Genomic DNA, 27,804 nt, shown 5'->3' on the forward strand with positions numbered 1-27,804 from the left:
CGGGAAGGGAGATCTAGCAAAGGTAAATTGGGAAGAAAAACTAAATGCTGGTCAAGCAAAAGTTCAGCGTTGGAAATCATGGAAGCTGACTTATGGAGAAAGGGTTAATATTATCAAGACTTTCTTGATTCCGCTTTTTCTTTTTGTCTCTTATGTTTTCTTGCTGCCGGAATCTCTCTGGGCCCAGATCCAGAGCCTGTTCTTCCAAATGCTTTGGGGGAATAGGCTCAACACGGTAAAGAGGGGGATCACATTCCTACAGAGGAAAAGGGGAGGGCTGGACATGCCATGTCCTGTGGTTTTCTTCTGCACCATCTTTTTGAAGTTTAACTTCAGATGGATGGTGCGGGGGAGACAATCTCAGTGGGAATCTAGTGTTAGAGATTGGGCATCGCCTTTTATCCAGGATTGGCTACTCAGTGGCAGAGTGAAAGAGGTTCGGATAAGAGGAGGCCTGACTCCCACCTATTTGCGACAAGCGATAAAAATATTGAAAAAATTGAGCATCAGCTCGAGGGAGTTGAGAACTCAGCATAGGAAAATATTATATTGGAAGATATTAGATCTTTACTTTGTATCTCCAATTGGGGTTAGAGTCTGTACGAAGGAGCAGTTGGAGGAAAGTATCAAACTACTGATAAGAAAAAGGATACCTAGGAAATATTGGGACAATGCATGGCTATCAATGCAGGGAAAGCTATTTGTAAGAGGTAATATGAAATATCCAAGTATCGTAGACAGAGAGTGTCTGTGGGGGTGTGGAGTGGAGGAATCACAGAAACATTTTTTGTTGGACTGTAGAGTATCTTGTACTTTAAGAGCAAAAGTGGCAAACTGTCTCCATTTAGACTTGATTAAATATCTAAGCTACTCAGAATTTGCTTACGGAATAATAAGAAGTCATAGAGCCGGTAGTAAAGATAAAACGATTCTGTACATCATTATTTCCATCATATGGTATTACTTATGGCACATGAGATGTAGGATGTCTATGGGCCAATTGAATACATCAAATGAAATTACAAATGAGATCATATGTAGAGAAATCACCTTTTTTAAAACCAAAGAAAGTCAATACTCTGAACAATATAAAAATGTGGGAAAGTCTGTAAATTTTTTTACTTATTTTTGGATGCTTTTGATTATACTTTTATACATACATATATATATATATATATATATATGTATAATATATGTACATATATTTTTGTAAATCTGAATAATTTTAAATAAAATTCCCTAACACAAGATAACAGCTGCCTGGTAGATCTAAAAACAACACTCAAAAGTAAAAGCCAAGTCCCACTGAGACTGATTCAGTAACATTACAAGTAGGAGAAATAACAGCCTATCAGACAGTAGTTCCATCCTAAAGTGCAGGTACAAGTCACATGACTGGGGCAGCTGGGAAACTGACAATATGTCTAGCCCCATGTCCGATATAAAAATTGAATAGAAAAAAATCTGTTTGCTCTTTTGAGAATTGGATTTCAGTGCTGGAGTAGCACTATTAACTGATGTGTTTTGAAAAAAAACATGTTTTCCGATGACAGTATCCCTTTAAGTTGTGTAAACGTCATGTTTATAGGAAGTGATTAACATTAAGAAATACAATTATAACATAAAAAAAATATAAAACAGTTGAAATATACAACACAAGTGTTTTAAAAACAAATGAAAAGAAACAATTCTCATTCAACACTAGTGAATTTTGCTGTTGAACATGTTCTGTTTTGATAACAGCAGCTTTTTATGTTTTTTTTTTTTTTTAATTTAAATGGGTTGTTCACCTTTAAATTAACGTTTAGTATGATGTAGAGAGTGATAATCTGAGACAATTAGCATTTGGTTTTCATTTTTTATTATTTGTGTTTTTTGAGTTATTTTGCTTTTTATTCAGCAGTTCTCCAGTTTGCAATTTCAGCAATTTCATTGCTAGGGTCCAAATTACCCTAGCAACCATGTTTCTTTTCATTTGAAAAGAGACCGGTTTGTGAATAGGAGAGGCCTGAATAGAAAGAGGAGTAATAAAAAAGTAGCAATAACAATAAATTTGTATCATTACAGAGCTTTTGTTTTTAGATGGGGTCAGTGACCCCCATTTGAAAGTTGTAAAGAGTCAGAAGAAAAAGGCAAATAATTCAAAAACTATAAAAAAAAGAAAAAAAAAGTCCAATTGAAAAGTTGCTTATAATTAGTTATTCTATAACACACTAAAAGTGAACTTAAAGGTAAACTACCCCTTTAAAGCTTAATTGTACTGTGTGTAGATATTTTTCTAGTTTCGAGGCAAAGCACAGATCTTATGGTCCACAGGTTTGGATGTAAGTGCATCTGCACTGGTTAGGTCAACCTCAACTCCAGGAGGAGATTGGAATGTGAAGTTCTGCAGTAACTTGGTGAAGAACAAGAAGAGTTCCATTTTGGCCAACGTCTCTCCGGCACAACTTCTGCGACCTAAGAGGCAAACGCAGTGAAGCCTTATTAAAATCATTATTTTAAAAAAACTCCATTGCTATATAATAATTCTTGCCCACATATTCTGCACTGCTCATTCTGACCATTCGATCTTATAAATTCATTATTTTAATACCTTTAATTACAGAAGCGGAGATACTGTATATAATTCATGAGTGACAGCTCCCTAACTCCATGAAGCTACACCACGTTTGGTCCTTCATGGGTAAATAAATTAAAACTGCAAACATATATATTTTTTTATTATTAAAACAAAAGAATGTTGGGCACAAACCCTCCCTATTCATTGCACTCAAGTTGACCAAGAGGGTATAAGTCTTCTTTATCATGTTTTAGCCATTCACACAACAGAGAAGTCTCCTAACACACGGGCTCTCCTGGTCTCCTCTACTTCTGTGCACTGAAAACTGAGAAGTGTGCAGATTTCTATTTAAGATATTGAATCTGTTTTAAAAAAATTCCTGCTAAAAAATGCTAACCTTAGATATTGCAACAACCCCATCTGCATTTCCCCATTCTACACTACACTTTAATTAGCTCTATCATAGAGTTTTGCACTCTTCTGTCTCCCATGCAAGTTTTTCCCAAATTTGGCAGGAAATTCACAAATTTGGCAGGAAATTCACAAATTTTTGGGCAAAACGGGACAAATTCGCCCATCACTAGTTCTGACCACTACATCCCACATATACTCAACACACTGTCACACTTTTTCCCCTGATTACATCAAACATGCTCATCATTCTATCCAACACATTCTATCTAGTCTTTTATCATTTGATCTCAAACAATCTCATTATTTAATCCTGCCGATTGTGACTACTGTATTGCACACTTTCTTCATGTAGACACAGTACAATAATTATATCCAGTAGTTACTCCAATAAAAGGATGCCTTTAATATACAGGTATTGGAACTAGAAAGATGGGGACAGGAGGCTTCCTGGATAACGAAACTTTCCATAATTTCTATCTTCATACCTTAAGTCTACTAGAAAATCATTTCAACATTAAGGCTAAGGCCACACTAGGCGATAGCGCCGCGATTTGTCTCGCGGCGACTTTTCGCCGTGACTTTTAAGCCGCAATCGCTGGGGAAACTTTTGCGCTGGCGTCTATGGGGAATCGCGAAAAATCGCCAGCGTAAAAACAAACGCGGCGATCTTTTTTCTATTGTCGCTCGAAATCGCCTAGTGAGGCAATTTCGAGCGACAGTAGAGAAAAGATCGCCGCGTGTGTTTTTAAGCTGGCGATTTTTCGCGATTCCCCATAGACGCCAGCGCAAAAGTTTCCCCAGCGATTGCGGCTTAAAAGTCGCGGCGAAAAGTCACCGCGAGTCAAATCGCGGCGCTATCGCCTAGTGTGGCCTTAGCCTAAATAAACCTGCTTCCCAATATGGATTAATTATGTCTTAGTTTAATTCATGTACAATGTATTGTTTTATTATTACAGAGAAAAAGGTAATCATTTTTAAAAATTTGAATTATTTGGATAAAATGGAGTCTATGGGAGACAGCCTTTCCGTAATTCCAAACAACGGGTTTCCGGACAACAAATCCCATACCTGTATATTACTTCATCTATAGGTAAATAGATAAGCACAGGCATTCAGCTATATTTATTATGTAAGAGATTCACAGTACCTGCTGAGAAGGGAAGGAATGCATCGTTTTTCACAAATTTTCCTTCTGCGTCAAGGAAATGTTCAGGGTAAAATTCTTCTGGCTTTTTGAAATAAGCTTTGTCTTGGAGAACAGATGTGAGAAGTATTATCACTTGGGTTCCCTAAAAATGTTATAAAGAGAGGAAACCATCAAAAAGGATTTTAAGAGAATATTGTGTTTTTCTTAGAGGAACATTTTGTGACAACTGATGGAAAGAGGTCTAAGTTGGTGGCATATAGACATACTGTAGATATGGGTGTTGGTCATTTATGTTAAAGAGGAAGATTCTGAAAGCAGAAAAGTGGGTGATCTGTTTGTGAGCTACTCTACTCTTAAAGTATAAAAATATTGGTACCATCAATAAAGAAGTGGAATATATGTACATTTCTTAAACACTTCTATTTAATAATTTAGCAGGGGTAGTACATCTTTATTTGGGGGAGGTCATGCAGGTAAAAGAAGAACATAGAACATGTAGTGATGATGTTTTTGAAATTGTTTTTTTTTTTTTGGTGGAGGATTTATCATGGAACAATCCTAAGACTTCAGTTATTTGTGGAATGCATTGTTTGGTCATGTGGGAAAGGTTGTTTTGGTTCAGGCCTTCTGTTGTATCCCAACATTTGAGATGACCATTTATTGTTTTTAAAAAAACCATGAATCTCAAAAACGTAATCACTTAAAAATGTGAAAAAAATGAAGCGCAGTTGCATTGTATTCATCAATTTTAGTGATTCTATCAACTTTCAAAAAACTCAAAACACTTGGATTTAAAAAAAAAAATTGTAGAACATCTACTATACTGACTTTTACTTGAACTTAAGTGCTTTAAGATACCAATTTTTCAAGGAAACCTTAATTCCAATTTGTGACTTTTAGTGCAAAATAACTGTAAAAAAATCAAACTAGAATGTAAATAAATTGGCACCTATGTTATACCTGCTGTTATATCATTGGACAGCTATTGACAGCTTAAACAGATTCCCTATTAGCTCCTAGAGTATAAAATTTATTAAATAACCTTTCTGCCCCAAAATTCACTCTAACTGACCTTTAGAACCTATGCTTTGGGGGGAGGGGTACCTGAATGATGTACCAGGGTAGTTGCCAGTGGTAATCATTCAGCTATTGACATTTAAAAGACTACTGCAGGAAAAACACAAATGGAAAGATGTGATTGGTTGATATGGGCAACTGCATGATGCAGTTTAACACCTATATTAGTTAGGGATGCACCGAGTCCAGGATTCGGTTTGGCATTCGGCCAGGATTCAGATTTGGCCGAATCCTTCTGGCAGGAATCCGAATTTGCATATGCAAATTAGGGGCAGGAAAGGAAATCGCGTGCCTTTTTGTCACAAAACGAGGAGGTAATAAAAGTTTTCCTCTTCCCACCCTTAATTTGCATATGCAAATTAGGATTCGTATTTGGTTCAGTATTCGGCGAATCTTTTGCGAAGGATTCAGGGGTTCGGTCGAATCCAAAATAGTGGATTCGGTGCATCCCTAATATTAGTAATCAGTCCCAGTTTGTACAAATATTAAAGATGTGTCTATAGGGATGCACCAAATCCACTGTTTTAGGATTCTGCCAAATCCCGAATCCTTCGTGAAAGATTTGACTGAATATTGAACCAAATCTGAACCCAAATTTGCATATGTAAATTAGGGAAACAAGGGGAAAAGAGAACCGCACATGGCCCACATGGTTTAAACATTTTTTTACTTCCTTGTTTGTGTGACAAAATGTCACGTGATTTTTCAGAACCGTTTCGGCCAGACACTTGGATTCAGCCAAATCCTGCTGAAAAGGCCAAATCTTGGCCAAACCCGAACTGAATTCTGGATTTGGTGCATCACCAATAAGTAGGGATGGGCGAATTTTTTCGCCTCGTTTCGCCGAAAAAATGACGCCCATAGACTTGTATGGAGACGTGCATAACAAAAAGACGCGCGACAAAATAATTTCGCCGCGCGACAAATTTTTTTTGACGCCCATAGACTTTAATGGGCGTCTGCGACATTTCGCTGGCGGCGAATTTTTGGCGAAACGAAACGGGTCAAATTCGCCCATCCCTGCCAATAAGCAAACAGAGTGCTCTCAACAAATAAAGGGAGACAACCTTTGGAATAAAGTAGCCCCTGAAGGTGACATCCTTAGTTGTTTCATGGCCAACATTGGGCGCAAGGTTTCCTAATCTCTGGATCTCATGAATAACAGCCTCTGTATAGGGCATTTGTTTCCGATGTGCAAGGCGAGGTTGTGCCGATCCAATTACTCTGTCAATTTCATCTTGGACTTTTTCTACAGGAAACATAAACAGATGAAGGAATGAAGCAGACTCTAAAGGGAATCAGTTGTGACAAAAATTGTAACAATAGTTTTCTTTACCCCTGAAAATCTCTTTTTCACTTTTTATCTCTAAGGTGCCCCGGGAGACCGGCGTGCATTCCTATCTTCACATGCGCCAGTCCCCAGGTTCCTCTAGCTGCAATCCATCGAAGATGCGCATGCATGATGACGTCATCAACGTGCATGCGCAATGGCGCTGCGTCATGGTGTCGGCAGACACTCTGATGTATTGTCACCAAATTCCAATTTAAAAGGCACTTTTTGTTTATATTCTGTTGTCCAAGCTTGTTTTCAGTATTCTGACACAGCTTAAGCTATTCCTGCAATGCTAATTGTTTTTTTGACTTCTCCCTGGTTATCGACTTCTGATTCTTGGTGACTGCCATTGACCCTTTCCTGGACACGACTCTGACCTTGCCTGAACCTTTTGTACCGCACTTCCGACCACCTTGGCCATGGGTAGGATCCCTGCCTGTACCACAGCAGAAAGCCCAGGGCTCAAAAAGGGCTTACATGAACATCGGAGTTGGTAGGGCTCTCTTACTACAGCTAAGGGGTAGGTCCTGGCAGTTACGGGCTTCTCTACACTACTGAGCCGTAACATTATCCTTCTGTGGAGGGTCCACTTTCTGGTAACCTTATGATTATTTTATCCATGAATAAAGTTTTCCTGATATGAATATTACACTTTAAGGGACACTGCTGTGAGAATAACACTACATAATATGTTTATGTAAAAAAATTTTTATGGAATTATAATTAAAAATGTGAATTTTATGCTCATAGTACAAGGGGAAGAAGTGGAATAAAACAAAGAGATTGATGTGGCTCTTTATTCATGGAATATAGCAAGTTGGGACAAGTATTGAGAGATTTATCTTACAATGACCTATAAATATCACACTGCCCAAGGTAATTGAAAAGCATTAAGAGGAATTTCATCCTGGGACATTTCATATTCCATAACTTGCTTAAGCCCAATAGAGGCATGCTTATAAGGGAGGGCACACAGATATTTCTCTAAAATTGACCAATAAGCATATTGGTCCATGTATAGAGCCTTCCCAAAGGACTGCCAAACACATATCCAGCCAGATATATGTCAGACAGCTTAGAAAATTTTCTCGGATTATGACTGGTTTGGCACATTGAAGTGATGCTCTCCAATCAGGTGTGCATACAGTAGATCCAATATATAATCCAATCATGGGCCGAGAGACCAAATAACAGAATCAGAGCAGTTTATCCTTGTGCATGTTTGGCTAAATAAGGCAAAAATGTGTTTGTTGGACAACCTCGACAAACTAGAGGATCATGCAATGAATGCCTAACTTTACACAGCAAACCTGCTCCAAAGAAGCAAAAAAGAAATCAATATCAATCTATAGACTTTCCGAGGGATTAAAAAATATAGAATAATTGAACACTTTCCCATCAATTTCACTATAAAAAGTGCAGTTGTGACAGAAAATACATATCAAGTGCTGTATATGAAAGTAAGATGGACTCCACCCTTCTGTCCTCCATCATCTTCAATCTGTGTGTGCATGTCCCACTGACAAAACAACTCGACACATTTATCAGCCTTATGAGTTTTGCCACTGGATGAAAACTTGACAGTGCTTTGGAAATATGTCACAACCTTCCAGTAATCAAACACTGGGCAATGCAATGTTAATAGGTATTGCTCTTTGCTGTCTTTGCTTAAACTTATCTCTGACTCCCTCATTATGTCCAGGTGGTTACAGTATGTAATTAAAGGGATACTGTGGTTGCCCTAAGCAGGCTTATAAAGTTCCTTAAAGGGATGCGGTCATGGGAAAACATGTTTTTTTCAAAATGAATCAGTTAATAGTGCTGCTCCAGCAAAATTCTGCATTGAAATCCATATCTCAAAAGAGCAAACAGATTTTTTTATATCCAATTTTGAAATCTGACATGGGGCTAGACATATTGTCAATTTCCCAGCTGCCCCAAGTCATGTGACTTGTGCTCTGATAAACTTCAATCACTCTTTACTGCTGTACTGCAAGTTGGAGCGATATCACCCCCTCCCTTTCCCCCCCCCAGCAGCCCATCAGCAGAACAATGGGAAGGTAACCAGATAACAGCTCCCTAACACAAGATAACAGCTGCCTGGTAGATCTAAGAACAACACTCAATAGTAAAAACCCATGTCCCACTGAGGCACATTCAGTTACATTGAGAAGGAAAAACAGCAGCCTGCCAGAAAGCATTTCTCTCCTAAAGTGCAGGCACAAGTCACATGACCAGGGGCAGCTGGGAAATTGACAAAATGTCTAGCTCCATGTCAGATTTCAAAATTGAATATAAAAAAAATCTGTTTGCTCTTTTGAGAAATGGATTTCAGTGCAGAATTCTGCTGGAGTAGCACTATTAACTGATGCGTTTTGATAAAAACATGTTTTCCCATGACAGCATCCCTTTAAGGAACTTTATAAGCCTGCTTAGGGCAACCACAGGTACTTGATCATTGAAGCCTCATAGCCAGATCTAGTGATATTCTGTTCCTGTGATTCCTTGCTCTTGTGATTCCCATGCCCGATGCCTGTTTTTCCTGATTCCCTACCTGGTTCCCTGTTCCTGCCCATGTCCCACCTGGTTCTCTGTTCCATGACCTTGTTCCTCCAGTTCCCTTGGCCTGGTTTCTGTTGCATCTTCTGATATTTGGCCTCACCCTGTTCAGCTCTGTCTTCAGCCTGCCCCTGACCTCTGCCTGTTTACCAGACTCTCATTGTTTGCTGCCAGTCCTGACCTTCTGCCAGTTTATCTGATTCTTGTTTGCCTCCTGCCCTGACCATTGGCCTGGTAAAATACTTGTGTATTTCTTTACTATTGCTTCAAATCTGTTGTATTGCTTTCTTTAGAAAATCACCTTCCTCATGTAACATGTCAGCTGCCTTCATCAAGTTCTGATTTTGTATTACCGGCGCTCCTACCTCCTAGCCACTTGCCTGTGGCTCAACCTTACACAAGGCCTAAGACTTTAATATAATGACACATTCACATGAAATCATAAATAATTATGTCCTAGTAATTTGATCCTTACTTTGAACTTCTGGATATTTCATCATGAAGAGGAGACCCCAGCGAAGAGTGGTAGAAGTTGTCTCCATTCCAGCGCCAAATAAATCGGCTAAAAGAACTGTCAGATTTTGGTCATGAAAGAACTTTGTAGAAGAAGACTCCTGAGAAGCACAAAACATTTAGGGCTCAGATATATAAGGGGTTCTTTGACTGCTGCTTTTGACCTGCATTGATCAGAATTACATGGATTGCTCATGGGTCTTTCTTTCATTTGTAATCATACAAAAAATATTGGCTACAGACCCTTAGCGTTAAATGTATAGTATATTATAGCATGATAGAGACCTCTAGTGACTAAAAAGAGGTAAAGCATTAAACAAAAAATATCTCTATACTCAAGCTGTTTTTTAAAAAAAAAGTTAGTTTATTATATCATATTAAAATATACATGGGCTCCACGTGGGGTATATTTTAATATGATATAATAAACTAACTTTTTAAAAATAGCATGGGTATAGAGATATCTTTCTTTTGTTTGACTGCTATGGAAGCAACACACATTAGTTCAGTAGGTGACAGCTGCCTAAAAATACAAACCCTAAACTGAAATTTGAATACCTTTGTATTTTTCAAGCATTTCTTAAAAACACACAAGCCACTTTTTCACAGAAGCCATTTTTTGCAATATATTTGCCAATAGTTTCTCTGGGACTTAACCCCAAATCCTTTGATATTTCATCCTCTTGAACTGCCAGCTGCATGTTTAATTGCAATGCTTAAGAAATTTTTGTTGTGACTCTGGCAACTAAATAGCATTTTAAATTGAAGGATAAAAATAATCGGAAGAAAAGTTCTTCAAAAAGGAAAAATATTTCAATCTATAACCCCTTGGGAGGAGGGGGTTATTCTTCCACTATACAGAGTGTTGGTAAGGCCCCATCTAGAATATGCCGTACAGTTTTGGTCTCCATCACTCAAACAGGACATTATTGTATTAGAGAGGGTACAGAGAAGGGCAACTAAGCTGGTAAAGGGAAAATCTTAGCTATGAGGAAAGACTGACCAAATTGGGGATGTTCACGCTGGAGAAGAGGAGCTTAAGGGGTGATATGATAACTATGTATAAATATATAAGGGGATCATATAATAATCTCTCTAATGTTTTATTTACCAGTAGGTCTTTCCAGCTGACACAAGGTCACCCATTCCAATTAGAAGAAAAGAGGTTCCGTCTAAATATTTGGAAGTGTTTTTTAGCTGTAAAGATGTTGAATTCTCTTCCTAAATCAGTTGTATAGGCTGATACATTATTATTATTATTAACATGTATTTTAAGAGTGCCAACGTATTGTGCAGCACTGTTAGATAGCTTTAAGAAGGGGTTGGATGGTGTTTAGCAAGTGAGGGAATACAGGGATATGGGAGATAGCTCATAGTACAAGTTGATCCAGGGACTGGTCCCATTGCATCTTGGAATTTTTTCCCCCTATGAGGCAAATTGGAGAGGGTTCAGATGGGGTTTTTCACCTTCCTCTGGATCAACTCGCAGTTAGGCAGTTTTTATGGAGACTTAAAATGTTGAACTTGATGGACGTGTGCCTTTTTTAACCTAACTTACTGTGTTACTACATTAATATCTAGTGAAGTGCATAGGTTTTTTACTTGTCGGAAGCACAATATAAGAATGAACTGCGGCACATCCTGGTTAGCAGAGAATTTTGTTTTACCTCTTGTTGCTTGACAAGGAATACGTCAATGAGATCCCTCTGGTCGTTTACATCCAGTTGATCCCTGTGTTTGGTAAATGTCTCTCTAAGAAAGTTGTATAATTTTATCATGTTCTTAGTAACACTTTTGTGACTTCCCGGAATCCATTGCAAAATAGACGGATATGCATTATAGAGCTTCAAGAGAAAAACAGAAGAAATATGTTCAAAACATACAAAGAACATTATCATTGGTGTATGCTACAAACTGGCCAGTATAAATGACAAGAACGATGCCCAGCTGCTATTACAAATGGAGGAGGCTTCACAACTATGTCAAGTTGTTATTATGGGTGACTAATTATCTACACATGGACTGGACTAATGGGACAGCCAAGAAAAAGCTAGCAGGTTGGTAAATATGCTAAATTCCAACTTTTGGTTTCGGGAACCTACTAGGAAAGAATCTCTTTTAGGTCTGGTAACAACTGATAATACCAAATTTATCTCTAGCATTTGCATGGGTGAGCATTTAGGGAATAGTGATCATAACATGGACAACTCTATAACGGAGAAACTAAAACATTTAATTTTACATGGGCAAACGTTGCCAGTATAAGGGCATCTCTGCATCATATTAACTGGGAAAAGCTATTCACATACCTAAAGACAGAAAGAAAATGGAATGTCTTTTGAAATGCTTAATAAATAGATATGTAAGTATATTATCCTTGCAAGGTGTTTGACCTGAATACACTGACAAGATAAATACTTTTTATGCAAGATTTAATGCACAAAATAATATCGTTGCAAGGAATATTTCTCCCCTGATATTTGTCTGTCCATAGCTGAGGGGAAGAGACATTTTTATAGAATTGACTCACAAAAAGCCACGGGCTGTGATCAGGTCCCTGGTCAGTTATTAAAGGAATTTGCAGACCAACTGGCAGGTGTTTTTGACTGATATTTTTAATACATATCTTGGTCAGGCTGTGGTCCTGGAATGCTTTAAGGTCACTACTATCATGCCAGTGCCAAAAAGTCAATCTGTGACATGCTTAAATGACTACCTTCCCATTGCATTTACACCGATTGCCATGAAGTGCTTTGAGAGGGTAGTAATGCCATGTATTGAAAGTATGTTTCCTAATTTATTAGATCCGCTCCAGTTTGCCAGTCGTAAAAAACAGTTTACCGATGACCCTATTTTAACTGCCCTCCATCTATCCTTATGACATTTGGAGACAAATAATACTCATGTAAGAATGTTATTTATTGATTTTTTTCTCCTTTTAGTACCATGATCCCACAGAAGTTAATTGTCAAGCTTGAGGAACTTTGTATACAACTTTGTAATTGGGTACAGCAGGGCCACAGTTGGTTAAGATTGGGAAAAGCAATTCAATTTGATAAAGCAGAGTACTGGCTCGCCAGAGGGGTGCATACTTTCACCATTACTTTTTACTCTAATGGCATACAGTATGATTGCACTGCCCGGTTTGACTCCAACCACATTATCAAGTCTGCTGATGACACAACTGTGATAGGTCTAATTAGGGATAATAATGAATCAGAATATAAAGAGGAGGTTGATCAGCTTGGTGTGCTCATAACAACCTGTCTCTTAACATTGATAAAACCAAAAAGCAGATAGTTGGCTTTAGAAAAGTACATCCAGTTCACAAGGCTCTTCATATTAATGGCTCCAGTGTAGAGAATGTTATTTAAATTACATTTTCTTTGGGTTCATATTTATGACCTTACCTGGAGCCTTGCTTTGATTGGAAAAGCACGGCTTTTCTTTTTAAGAAGGCTGAGGAAATTAAACCTTCCTTGATCTATATTTGTGCATTTTTACAGAGGAGTCATTGATAGTGTATTGACAAACTCTATTATTGTAATAAAAATACCTGGCAGGCGGCGGGGACGCCCGCTGCCTGCTTCTGTTTAGCACCACGCTGAAGACCTCTGCTTCCGGGTTGTGCGGCGCTTTGGCGGAAATCCAGAAATACTCGGTCATGTGACGTCATCGCGCAAGGGCACAAAATTCAAATATTTATTTTCTAGTCTGTTTTATGAATGTGTTCCTACGTATTGACCCCTTTGATCTTTGACCCCGATTTTGCACTGGTTACCCGTATTGTACTGCATTGTCCATTTTGGTTTGACCTGGCCTGTTCTTGGACTCCACTTACTACTCTGTCTTATCAGCACACGTTTGGTTCCTGTGCTCACCCAGAACTCACTCCCTGGTTCTTCCATATTAAGACCTGGCGGCCAAAGGCAGCTGCTAAAGGCACTAAAAGAGTGGGCTGAGACTGGAACATTGGAGTTAGTTCTGGGTTAGGGATACCGTATGTTATAATTATGGTGTGATAACTGTAGTGTTAGTATATTTTGGTTGGCTATTTACAATCTGGTGTTCTGTTATTATATACAATAGTGAGGTGAGGTGATTAGAAATTCTTCTTTGCCTGGACAAAGATTGGCTAAGGAGTTCAATGCCTTGTCCTTTATTACATGAAAGCCCATAAGGTTAACGTTGGGTTTTCTATCCAGGAATAAGATATTCATCATGCCAGGTGTAAAAGTGGGGTTTCCTATCATTGGCGTGCATGGGCCCTTGCGTGAGATTAGATGTGGTGACCTTTTCAAAAATTTGCCAGCTTTATTTAGGGTTTCCCTACACATCAGAGGCAGAAGATTAGGTTTTGGCCTTTTTGTGGTGGGTAGCCACCATAACGCTTGGAATGGTCTTTCAGTCAAGGATTGTTCTATTTGGATCCATTTTTTTGTGTTTTGGCAGTGGAACCATTCTACAATCCTTCCCAAGGTAGTTGCTCTTAAGTATTGTTTAAAATCCGGTAAGCCTAGGCCTCCCTGAGATTTGCTACGAGTTAAGATTTTTTTGTTTAGTCTCGGTTTACCTTTGGCCCATATAAATGATGTGATTATTGCGTTTAGTGAGTTGAAAAATTGTTGGGACGGTTCCAAAGGAATTGTATGTAGTAAATACAAGATCCTAGGAAGTATGTTCATTTTTAAAATATCAATTCTGCCAAACCACGAGATGTTAGGGAGTTGCCAATTTGTAAGATCATGGGTTATTTGTTTCAGTAATTGTGTATAGTTCAGTGTATTGATTTGGGAAAGATTTGCTGGTATATGGATCCCCAGATATGTAATAGCTTCTGTCTTACATTTGAAAGGAAAGCTTGTTTGTAATTGTTTTTGAGTAGCTGGGGTTAGGGAAATATTAAGCACCTCCGACTTATCATAGTTTATTGTAACTTGCTGTATAAACCATACTCATTAAATTCCTGTAACAATGATGGGAGAGAAATATGCAGTTGGGTAACAAACACCAACAGATCATCAGCATATAATGCTATCTTGTGTTGAGTATTCTTAACTTGTAAGCCCTTTATATCCCTATTAAGCCTGATTGCATTAGCCAGGTGTTCCATCACTAGTGCGTATTATATCGGTGAAAGGGGGCACCCCTGTCGTGTCCCATTATTTATCTTGACTGGTTCTGAAAGTTGGCCATTGACTTTTGATCAATAAGGTCAGGCAAATAGACCTTTAGTCTGTCAGCGAGAATTTTAGAGTAAATTTTAATATCCACATTTAACAGGGATATGGGTCTATAGCTGGAGCACGCCAGGGGGTCCTTACCAGGTTTTGGGATTAATGTAATATGCGCTTCCAATGTGGAGGGTACCTGTTTAGGGATCAGGGCTAAGTTATTAAAAGCTTTTAGCATATGATCCACCAATTTCTTTTTTAGAGATTTATAAAATGGTGCTGAGAAGCCGTCTGGCCCTGGTGCTTTTCCACTTGGTGTGTTTTTGATAGCAAGTATTAGTTATTGTGCTGTTATAGGGTCTTCTAGACTTTAGACTTCAGGATTTAATGCATTTTATATATTGCTTAATTTTGTGTATATGTTTATCTCTATTTCAATTATGGGGAGTTTTAAGATTGTATAATTCAGTGTAGTATTTCTGTAAGGCATCTGCAATCTCTTGTGTCGTATAAACTATCTTATCTTGTGTATTTTTCATTGCATGTATGAAGGAATTTGTTTGTTTTTGTTTTATGGCTCTTGCCAGAAATCTGCCGGGCTTATTACTGTGCTTATAGAACATGCTTTTACATTTTGTAGTGCATACAGCGATCTTTTATTCAGCTCTACTTTAATTAATTCCCTAGTAGCAGTAAGTTCTTGCATTATGGTTTCTGTTGGAGAATTTTTGTGAGCTTGTTCTAGTTCCGTTGCTTTGCAAAATAGGCCCGCCAGATATTCGCCCGCGTCTTTTTGATCCTAGTGCCATGTTTTATCAATACTCCCCTGATTACTGCCTTCCGTGCCTCCCATTTTATTGAAGGGTGTGTTGTGTCATCTCTATGTGTTTCAGTGAATGTTTGTGTTACATTTTTAACATCCTGCGGTTTCAGTAGTGAAACATTCAACTTCCATGTCCAGTTTCTTTTATTAATAAAAGGTATAGAGAGCTGTAAGAGTACTTGGAGCATGGTCTGATAGCAACTGCATTCCAATATCACATCGCCACACCCAATCTAGTACAAAATGCGATATAAACAGATCTAACCTACTATATTGTAGATGTACCTGCGAGAAATAGGTAAAATCTTTATCTCAGGGATTTTCAACAGGGATTTCATTTGTTGAATGGTTTTATATGGTAGACTTGACTTCCCTGTGGAAGACTCTAATAATGGCTCAATCGCTACATTAAAGGGATACTGTCATGGGAAAAAAAGTTTTTTTCAAAATGAATCAGTTAATAGTGCTGCTTCAGCAGAATTCTGCACTGAAATCCATTTCTCAAAAGAGCAAACAGATTTTTTTATATTCAATTTTGAAATCTGACATGGGGCTAGACATATTGTCAATTTCCCAGCTGCCCCAAGTCTTGTGACTTGTGCTCTGATAAACTTCAATGAGACACATTCGGTTACATTGAGAAGGAAAAACAGTAGCCTGCCAGAAAGCATTTCTCTCCTAAAGTGCAGGCACAAGTCACATGACCAGGGGCAGCTGGGAAATTGACAAAATGTCTAGCCCCATGTCAGATTTCAAAATTGAATATAAAAAAATCTGTTTCCTCTTTTGAGAAATGGATTTCAGTGCAGAATTCTGCTGGAGTAGCACTATTAACTGATGCATATTGAAAAAAACATGTTTTCCCATGACAGTATCCCTTTAAGATCACCACCAAGAATGAGTGGGCCTTCTGAAAAGTCTTCCAGCTTTGTCAGTACTTTATCTAGGAACAGAGATTGTTTCGTGTTTAGGGCATAACAATTTGCCAATGTTATCTTATGATTGTGAATTTCTATTTTGGCAAAGACATATCTACCAAGTGGATCTATGATAGAGTCCAGCAATCTATACGGGAGTTGATGATGACCACACCTTTGCTTTTACTTTCAGCATTATCGCTAAACAACCAATTTCTATAATATTTATTTGACATTTGTGGTCTATTCCCCACTCTAAAATGTGTTTCTTGAAAAAATGCTATCATTACTTTTTCCTTATGTAACCCATTTAATATCTGAGATCTTTTGTTTTGTGTGTTAAATCCCCGGACATTATAGGAGCATATAGTACAATTAGCCATGATCAATACATATGTGCTTGATCTTTTGTAGTGAGTGGCCTAGTGAACAAAATGTGTAAAGTACATATAAAAACAATGCAAACAGCATCTTTAGAAACTGTAACCCTTTGGGTAAGAACCTCTGTTTAGGTAATTCATTTTTTACAAAATAAACAAACATAACTTTCTGCTGTGCCGTCCTGCCCAGTAAGCAAATACCTATGTGGGTGCATAGGTTGAAACAGAACTGAGTTTAAACTAGCTCATTAGAGCCAACATATTAACCTTCATTAGACTTCTGTTCAAGCCCGGATTTGCGGCAAGGCCGCAGAGGCCCGGGCCTAGGGCGGCAAAAAAATAGGGGCGGCATGCCGCACAGCCGCATTATGGGGACGTGTGCGTCCCCATTCAATTACAGCAGCTGCACCAGTGTTTTTTCGCCAGCGCGCTGGGAAGGTGAGGTGTAGGTGGGCGCTAGGACCGCGCGGTCCGACCAGGCCACCTAGGGGCGGCCGTCAATGAAATCCGGCGCTGCTTCCGTTGCCCTCTAAGACAAAAGGTTAGTGTGATGGGTGAACCTTATATTAATATTAGAAAATTAACTGATATTTATTATGAGTTATGCACAATATATGCACTTTACTGATTGGTAGTGATGGGCGAATTTATTCGGCAGGTGCGAATTTGCGGCGAATTTGCGTGATTCGCCACCAGCGAATAAATTTGCGAAACGCCCGCGAAAATTCGGGCGAAAAAATTCACCGGCGCCAAAAAATTTTTTTGCCGCATCGGAGAAAAACGTACGCTGGCAACAAAAACGGGTGCCGGCGTCAAAAAAAACGGCGCCGGCGTCAAAAACGTTCCGCAAATTTTTCGCCGTTTCGCGAATTTCGCTAATTTTCCGGCAAAGCCCATCACTACTGATTGGTTGTGAGAAAGAGAGTAATAGAAGATATGCACAATATTGATGGTATAGCATGAATTACAATGTGAACTGTTGATATATATGCACAATACTATGGACTTTATAGGAGGTACAATAAGATACAATTATATGCACTTTATAGTAGGGTTGGTAGAGGATTATTAGAAAAGGTTTGGGATTGCACAAATACAGTATATGGAATAGTACAATGATATAATTTTGAGACAAATTAAAAAGTGGAATCTGGAAAATGTTTTTTCCCATTTTTGTACACTATTTATTCTTTGCTCTAAAGTGTATATTGCAGTATGTTATTACTATAGTATATGCTTTGTGTGTGGAGTAGATTTCCATTAAATTAATACCAGTGTCCATGGGATTTAAAAAAAAAAAAAAAAAGTTTTATAGTGGGAACTGTTTTTTAGAAAGAACCATGACATCTTACCAGAACAATTGGTTTCGCAGCAAAGCTGATATTTTCACTGACTATGCTAATAAGATTTTTCAGTGTTGCGTCATCATAATCAAAGCGGTGGTTGAGCAGTATGTGCACAATGATGTTGGCTACAGCGGCGTTCATTATGATGGTGTTATCAAAGGGCTTCCCTGGGGAAGAGGCATAAAGGGAAGAAGAGGGTTTACGTTCAAACATGTGCCACCACACCGCAATATTATACTTGAGACTGAAAGCAACATATGAAACCTGCCCCACCATAGTCCTTTCTGTGATGTGGCCATACTTCTCATCCTCAGTAGCAACTACTAGAATTTAAATAAATAGGACTAACCATTTTCTTTTGGCCCCTATAATAAATAAATAGTTTTTATGGACCTCCACCCAGCCATTTAGAATTCCGGTTGTCATCCCTTGTCTTCATGCCTATTCAGGACACATTTATACTACATTTGGAGCTGTCATCACTATGGTACACCCCACACCAATTTGCTTCCTCTCTTACTTTGTCTGACTGTCTTATGTCTCTCTCAACTATTCTTCTATAGTCAAGTGTTGTATATGGCACCCCAGTGGTCTTCAGGACATCTACTTTACTCCTACCTTTATAGGACTCAAAAACTTGCTTTAAAAATTCACTTTCTTCACATATTCTATCTTCCATAGTTTTCTTCCCCATGCCAAAGTCCCGCAGAGTAGAAATAGTGAATCTTCTCATAACTTTCCAGTTCTCCCCATTAGCAAAAAAAATACCTGAGAAAAAAAACAAGAAAAAACGAATAAGGTGGCGAGACAAGAATATCAGCGCAAAAAATGGAATTTGCCATTACATTTATTTCTATGTTTATGCACATAGGGACATCATTTTTTTTTTACAATAGAATCCTCTGCATTAAGATAAAGCAAACCACTCACGCCTGATCCATCTGTTAGAAGACAATGCTGACACTAATAAAAATGCACAAATTCCAAAAATGGTAGGGAATATAGGACTGAAGATATTTCTTTTTTGAACTACCTAGCAATTAGCACCTTGTAATAAGAGGATTTTTTTTTCAATGATGGCTCTTGGTAATACTTTGATACAAACCTAAGACTTTCATAGAAAAATGAGACAAAGAACTGTCATCAATGGTGGCACATGATGGTACTTTGATAAATATGTGTGTTGATTATTTCCGAGAGACTCATAGAACCTCTAGTAAAACACACACCTCATTCAGTAAATATTTAACACTCTAAGCTCAAAACACAAACATCAACAGGTCATATAGTTTGGTTAATAAAAGGATAAACTAAGTGGAATTTGTTTATATATATATATATATATATATATATATATATATATATATATATATATATATATATATATATATATATATATATATATATATATATATATATTCAGATTATATGTTCACTGATAACATTCTAAACAATCGTCTTGTGTGGTCACTTCTTAATATGCAAGTTAGCACAGAACATTTGGTTGATGGTTGATCACCAGAAATAAATGTATGGACCTCCAGGAGATGTGGGATAATAAATAAGAGGTGGTTACCAAATTCTTAAATGTTATTTTCATATGGTTCCTTCCCGTACATAGACATCACAAGTAACTGTGGCACACTGGAAAGTTTATGCTAATGTGCCACATATCCTACATTGAGTAGCAGCAGAAATAGACTCTAACGTAACCAAGGCCCAACACAAGATAGAGGGTGACTTTAATGAATTCTGTTATGTATTATGAAGTCAAAGAAATTAACAGTTTTCACTTGAATAGTTACCATGTCCCTTAGTAGTCTTATCAAAAACCGGAATTGCAGGCCGACCTGAAAACTCATCGGCATAGTTGATAAGAGCGTCTTTCACTGTGTCAGCGTTGCACAGCACAACAAACTTTTCTGTGCCAAAGTGAAAGCTGAATACTGAGCCGAATTTCTCAGCCAGCTGTAATGGAAGCATTAGAGATACTGTTATCCAAATTAAAATAAAACTTATTTGTACCAAAAATAAAAAATGTTTACTTATACCTTAAACAATGAGTAATATTTGTATAAACTGTGCAGTGGAAAGTAAGTAAGTAAGTTAGATCCAAAACAAACAAAAGCACCCACAAACTATGGAGTGCACCAATTGAATTTTGTTAGATGGAGCCAACACCTCATTAATACTGATGATTGTATGTGTTAGATGTGCATGGTTTGGAGTATGAACTAGCATCAGTGAGAGAAAGGGGGAGAGAAAAAGGATAGCGTTGTTGTTAAAAGGGGGATATTAGCATGTGGTTATTTAAGTTTCATCTTTTACCTCCATAAAAGTTAAATGGGGTTTCTTCATATTTATCATGTGCAGATTTCCAATGAGCGGCAATGGTTTGGGCCCAGGAGGGAAGTTCTGAGATTCTTTATTCCCACCATAAAAGACTTTAAATATGAAAATGCAAATGACAATAGACAGAAGTACAGAGACCGGATCCATGGCCCATATGGTTTACTTACACCTGTAGTTAGAAAAATAAATACTGTATTACTATACGTAATTTATGCAGCACTACTAATACAAATGTAATAATATGTAAAAAAAAGGTTTAAGTTTACTCTAGGTGTAGGTAACCATGAGAACTTATCAGCTGTTAATATTTACTGATTTATGGTATGAAAAAAAGTATCCTGTAGGAGGGAAATGATTCTATCGGCCCAAGGGTGTTATGGGTAATTATTGCTATAACAAATGGAGGAACAGCCATGTTCTTTGGACTGCACTCTACGAAGAGCGTGGATGTTGCTGGAGAGCTAGAGGCTCTCAGTGCAGGATCTTGAGGCCTCAGTAAAGGAGCAGCCAGGACCGTAAGGGTATTCTGGGTAATTATTGCTATAAAAAAACAGCCATGTTTTTCCTCTTTGGACTCCTCTCTATGGAGATAGGGGACGTTGCTGGAGAACCCAAGGCTTCAACCGGAGCATGAGACATGAGCGAAGGAGAAACCAGGACCCTAAGGTGAGGAGAAAATCTTAATGGAATTTGGGAAAAGGGACCTCATGATGTCGTGTTAGACTACCTCCTGTTATAGCTCGCTGTACTGAAGGAGTGTAAGATAGACTGGGAAGCTCTTGTAGAGTGAATAGTCCCATGCTCTAGTGCAGGGATCCCCAACCTTTTGAACCCGTGAGCAACAGTCAGAAGTAAAAGTAGTTGGGGAGCAACGCTAGCATGAAAAATGTTCTTGGGTGCCAAATAAGGGCTGTGATTGGCCATTTGGTAGCCCCTATGTGGATTGTCAACCTAAATTGAGGCTCTGTTTGGCAGTGCACCTGGTTTTTATGAAACCAAAACTTGCCTCCAAGCCTGGAATTCAAAAATAAGCAGCTGCTTTGAGGCCACTGGGAGCAACATCCGAGGGGTTGGAGAGCAACATGTTGCTCACGAGCTACTGGTTGGGGATCACTGCTCTAGTGTGATGGAACAGTGTGAGGTTAGTTCTCCAGGTAGTATCTGCCAGTGGAGGCACTTCAGTATGTAGGGTTAAAACAAACGCAATTGAATATCTAGGCATAAAGTTATGTCTGTGTACTAAATGAAGTACCCTCTTTTTGTTTGTTAGTAAATGTGTTGTTCTTCTTTAAAGGGATACTGTCATGGGAAAAAACATTTTTTTCAAGATGAATCAGTTAATAGCGCTGCTCCAGCAGAATTCTGCACTGAAATCCATTTCTCAAAAGAGCAAACAGATTTTTTTATATTCAATTTTGAAATTTGACATGGGGCTAGACATTTTGTCAATTACCCAGCTGCCCCTGGTCATGTGACTTGTGCCTGCACTTCAGGAGAGAAATGCTTTCTGGCAGGCTGCTGTTTTTCCTTCTCAATGTAACTGAATGTGTCTCAGTGGGACATGGGTTTTTACTATTGAGTGTTGTTCTTAGATCTACCAGGCAGCTGTTATCTTGTGTTAGTGAGCTGCTATCTGGTTACCTTCCCATTGTTCTTTTGTTTGGCTGCTGGGGGGAAAAGGGAGGGGGGTGATATCACTTCAACTTGCAGTACAGCAGTAAAGAGTGATTGAAGTTTATCAGAGCACAAGTCACATGACTTGGGGCAGCTGGGAAATTGACAATATGTCTAGCCCCATGTCAGATTTCAAAATTGAATATAAAAAAATCTGTTTGCTCTTTTGAGAAATGGATTTCAGTGCAGAATTCTGCTGGAACAGCACTATTAACTGATTCATTTTGAAAAAGTTTTTTTTTCCCATGACAGTATCCCTTTAAGAACCACCGGTGCCCAAGAAGTGTTTGTAAATTCTAGTTCATCATGGAAAGCTTTTACCTATTCTTCAAAATAATGAGATTTCAGGTGAATGTGCTGTCCTAGGTATTATTGAAATAATGACAAACCATGGCTGACTGGTACACCAATTTTTCCTTTTTCTGTACTTTAATGAGCGAATGAGACACCGATCAAAGGTTGGACCACAAAGAGGACCATAGCCACTAACCTACTGTGATCAAATCTGTGCAGCAGCCAGGTATCAAGTGCATATCATTAGTCTTTCTTTATGGGAGATTTTAGCCATTGTGCCTTTAACGCTGGAATTTAACGGGGTATTTATGAAAGGTCTAGTTGTTTTCTTCCATGGAAAATTCTAGTTTTCAAGGGTATTTTTTGGTCAAAAATCAATTTTTCGGATTCAAAAAAACTCAAATTTTTTAACATTTATTACACCCTGGACCTGGAGATTGCTTGAATCAAATCGAACCGACAAAAAAAAAATATATAAAAAAAAATTAATGAAGACCAGCTGAAATCTTAGAATTGGCCATTCTATAACATATTAAAAGTTAACGTAAAGGTGGTCCACCCCTTTAAGGGTCCACATTACATATAGGGGCAGATTCACTGAAGGGCGAAGTGGCTGACGCTAGTGTCAATTTGGCAGAAATCACATCTGCAGGGACATCGGCAATTCACTAACAGGCGCAGATGACAATCCTCTAGTGAAAGAGACTGACGATAGCGTTCGTGCGCAAGGCGACTTTTCGCTGTGGCGAATGGTTGTTACTCCGCAAATTCAATAATGCGGATTTTACTGAATGTTACCTCTTTTGCCAGAGTTTCCTTCGCCACCTTAAACCAGACGAAGTGCTAAAATGAAGCTACATCTTCCTCAATGTTATGTCAGTGACATCATATCCTGTCTCCAATAGGTGAATATAAACTAGGGAGATTGGAAGCCTCTTGGATATATCAATTAAAAACCACAGAGACCCATGGGGGCTTGAATAGAGATTGTGAGTTCTCCTGCTTTTGTGATTGAATTGATAAGCGCTGTCGGTGGTGGTTGTTTTCCTTATTTTATATTAGGTGCTGGATATATATATTTATTTAGTATATATATATATATAAAATTAATGGGATTATTATATCTTGGTGACTATAAAAATTATTATAAAAATTACTGTGATTACCAATTAATTGTCTTTATACTATGTGATTATCTCTACGAATGTTATGGATTTTAGACAGTTATATCGATTTAATGTATGTATTTGTGCTAACTCATTTTTCAAATTTGCCTTTATTATACCCTAGATAAATTTATAACTGCATACTTATCTATCCATAGAATGGACTGAATACTTTAGCTATATATTATATTGTATTTATGTATTTAATGATTAATGTATAGATCTATTTCTAAACATGCTGTTCTCACGATTTTTTTATATGGGTGATAATGTTTTTAGACAGGTGTGGGATGTCTTTATTTAGAGGGTTGTGAGAGATGGGGCCCCGTGCTTCTGAGGAAGTGGCGTGAGGCCACGAAACGCGTTAAGCGTGGGGCTGATTCACTTTGTTGCTTAATATGGTTTTATGATACATTATCAATAAATTTGGATTTTTTATATGACCCTAAATGCGGCCTGGTGCTCCATGATTTGGTTACCTATTGGATACAGTTCCCAGCGTGTTCTTCTGGAGACGCGTGCATGTGTCAGCACAGACGGCAAGGTCGGCATACAGCGAGTGCTCTCTATTGTTTGTTTCTTATACATCATATCCTGTCTGCCGGAAATGCATTAAAGATGTAAAAACGCTGGCGACTTGTTCTTTTTTTAAGCGGGATTGCCTGCAAAAGTCCTAACTACCTAACTTTTTTGTGTTAACATTTTTCCCCCGACATTTGAGGGACATGGAACATTTTAGTTTTAGGGTGGGCTCATGTGTAAGGCATTATATGATCTCTTTTGTCTTTATTCAGGTTCCTTGGACATTTGTAATAAAAAGTGGCCACTTCAAGCATTTGCACCAACATCTCTAATAAAGACGTCCATATGAATTTAATGTACCCGCCCAGTTCAAATTGACCTAAGAAAGTGCTAGCGAAGTTTTGCTAGGCAGAAATTAACGCTAGCGAAAATGCGATATGAAACGCTCGTCCATGCAGAATTAATACTATCGAAAAGTCGTCAGATTTCGGCAGCCGAGACGCAACTTCGGATTTTAGTGAATTAGTGTGGTGGTAACGAATTTGCGCCTGGCAAAGTGGTGCGGAGTGTGACGAACAGTCGCTGGCGACAATTCGCCCTTTAGTTAATTTGCCCCTACAAACTAAGGGGCAGATCTCTTAAGGGTTGAGTTGTGTTTTCCACAAAAAATTTGAGTGTTCAAGGTTATTTTTGAGTCAAAAGTCTATTTTTCGGTTTAAAAAAATGTATTATAGCCTGAATCTGAAAATAGCTCGAAGCTGAAAATACCTGTCAAGCTCATGTAGAAGTCAGTGGCAGAGGAGAGGTCCCTTGAACCATCTGAAGATGTTAATAGCCTGCTTAGGGGCACATTTACCTAGGGTCGAAGTTAAATCCTTTGACTTCGAATATCGAAGTCGAAGGATTTACCGCAATTCGATCGAGCGATCGAACGATCGAACGAAAAATTGTTTGATTCGAAGGATTTTAATCCATCGATCGAACGATTTTTCTTCGACAAAAAAAAGCTTACAAAGCCTATGGGGACCTTCCCCATAGGCTAACATTGAGGTTCGGTAGGTTTTAGATGGCGAAGTAGGGGGTCGAAGTTTTTTTAAAGAGACAGTACTTCGATTATTGAATGGTCGAATAGTCGAACGATTTTTAGTTCGAATCATTCGATTCGAAGTCGAAGGTCTAAGTAGCCAATTCGATGGTCGAAGTAGCCAAAAAAAATCATTCGAAATTCGAACTTTTTTTTATTCTATTCCTTCACTCGAGCTAAGTAAATGTGCCCCTATTAATGTTCTGTTTTTTTCTGATGGGTCTCGCTCGAGCAATTCAAGGTTGTTTTTTTTGCTGAAAACTCGATCAATTCAAGATTTTGGGTTTCTCAACTCAAAGTCACTGATTCCAGTTATTTTCATTTCAGTTTTTTCTTAAATTAGAAACCATTAGAGTTGTGAGTTCATTCGAGACAGTGGCGTAACTACAGAGGAAGCAGACCCCGCAGCCGCTGGGGGGCCCGGGAGTACAGGGGGCCCAGACGGGGATACCCGCATACCTCTCAACCGTCCGATTTTTTACAGCTCAACCCTCTGTCCCGTATAGGCCGACATCCAGAGCAGCTTGGAAAAAAAAAAGAGTTTCTAAACTCCACGTCACTTGGGGGGCGGAACCTGCAGAGTGTACAGTGCAGCTGCTTCAATCTGACTGTTCGAGCTGAAACCTGGGAGGCCGGGTGGATTTAGGGAGCAGGTTGGATCGGATGCTATACAGCCAGGCAAGCTTTACTATGTGTGTCAATTACTGTCTGAGTGTGTGTTTTGTGTGTGTGTTTGTTACTGTGTGATTGGTACTTTTGTTGCTGTGTGTGTGTGATGCCAGCTGTGCCCACACTCATGCCCCTTTTCCCACTCTATTTACACAGTTTCCAGGCAATAAACTCACTCTGTTTTACCATCAGCCTGACATTAAAGTTCTAGGAGCAGGTCCTTCTCTCTCCCCACTAACCCTGGGCCAAGGTTGTAGCTCTCTGGGTGTCGGTGCTGGGAGTTGTAGTTCAATAACATGTGGAGGGAAGCAAGCCAGACAGGCAGGACAGATGGTCGTTCCCTGCAGATTCCCCCCTCCTCCCCCTTCTACCAGACTATCAGCATAGAAAGAATGTAGGGAGGTAAGGATACAAATCACATTTATTGCACTGCCTTGTGGTCCTTTAAACCCTTTCCTTGCCTTAATGTGCAAATTTGCAATTGTGCCAACTGATATATATATAATTGCCTCTATGCCATTCTTCTATAGTTCTGGGGTATTTATATGTGAAATTGCCACAGTGCCATCCTTCTAGGAGTTCTGAAGGTATTTATACATGGAATTGCCATTGTACCATCCTTCTATGAGTTCTGGGGGTATTATACATGAAATTCTCCCACTATTATATATATGTGCAGAGGGGGCCCTGAAATTTTTTTTGCAGGGGGGCCCTGGCACCCGAAATTACGCCACTGATTCGAGATCTAAAAAAGCTGACATAGCTCTAAAATTTGACTTTTGATAAATAACCCCATAAATGTTGCGGGTCACTGTGCTATTAAAAACTGTGGGTCTCTGTACCAATTAATTCTGGGTATCACAATGCTACAATGCTAGGAATTATTTTATTTAGGGTTTATGTTATTGTTTTTGGTTCCCACAAAGCGGAGCATGTGCAATAAATTGCTAGTGAATCACGTGTAGTAACTGAGGATTTTAAAGGCCTATATTCAATGTGATTGGTGTGCTTTCCCTATATAACACCCCTCGTACCTAATTTAAAAGACAAAAAACATGGTAATTAGAGTAACCAGCTCACTCACACATGAGGAATCATTTACAAATAGTGGGGTAGGGTGGAAAGTGCAAAAAACTGGAGGAAACCACCATGTTTTTCGCATTTCCATCGTTCATGAACACAGCACTGTAATAATTTATATAGTTTGCAAATCCAAGCGTCAGTTCACTGCATTACTAAGGACTGTTAAAAGGTATGGGGAAGCAATAAGAAACAGTGTCAATTAACATATTCTTATATATCTAACTATACAATACTCAGTACAAACCTGTAGAAGGAAAGTGAAAGTACAAGGTGAGTTTATTAGATGCAGCTGTAGAATCGGAGGGCTGTTCTGCTCCCGTCTTATGAAGAACAACACTCTGCGGGTTCTTGTTTTCCAACTATCAGAAGCAAAAACAAATACCGATCTGTCTTCTTCCCTTGCTGAGCATTGTAGTTAGCCTCACCCACAATGAATCCTCCAATGAAAATGCAGCTCTGAAGCTCATATTACCCATTATCTGAAAACAATTTGGCTTAGTGTACTAAGGTTCAGCCGAGTTTCCCTGTAATGCCATGGGCTGCTCCCGTGTCAGAGCCATAAATTCTTTGGCTCAGGTAGAAACCTTTGATAAATTGTCACTGGCTTTGAGTTAATAAACATACCTGTCAGTTACAAGAACACCTTGTCAATCATCTCCACCAAAGATGGGGCCTATGATTTACTGTTCACTCTGGCTCAGATTGACTAAATAAACA

General features: G+C 38.6%; 2 protein-coding genes across 2 annotated transcripts in view; one reads left to right on the forward strand and one right to left on the reverse strand.

Moving 5' to 3' along the window:
- Positions 1–1,565: 1,565 nt before the first annotated feature.
- On the reverse strand, positions 1,566–27,438 carry cyp2e1.L (cytochrome P450 family 2 subfamily E member 1 L homeolog). Its single transcript, NM_001091741.1, is given in 10 exon segments — positions 1,566–2,457; positions 4,122–4,263; positions 6,266–6,447; positions 9,566–9,704; positions 11,271–11,447; positions 18,250–18,410; positions 18,862–19,011; positions 20,049–20,211; positions 20,572–20,764; positions 27,332–27,438. Coding segments are annotated over 9 exon segments (1,464 nt in total). The 5' UTR covers positions 20,743–20,764; positions 27,332–27,438; the 3' UTR covers positions 1,566–2,278.
- The window catches only part of XB5870894.L (uncharacterized XB5870894 L homeolog), a 37,373-nt gene continuing 35,453 nt past the window's right edge, over positions 25,885–27,804 (forward strand). The window contains exon 1 of the mRNA XM_018264084.2: positions 25,885–26,013. The gene's annotated coding sequence lies outside the window, so the exon portion shown is untranslated. The remainder of the gene's footprint in view (positions 26,014–27,804) is intronic.

Source organism: Xenopus laevis, chromosome 5L (genome assembly GCF_017654675.1).
Source record: "Xenopus laevis strain J_2021 chromosome 5L, Xenopus_laevis_v10.1, whole genome shotgun sequence".
Classification (NCBI taxonomy): Eukaryota; Metazoa; Chordata; class Amphibia; order Anura; family Pipidae; genus Xenopus; species Xenopus laevis.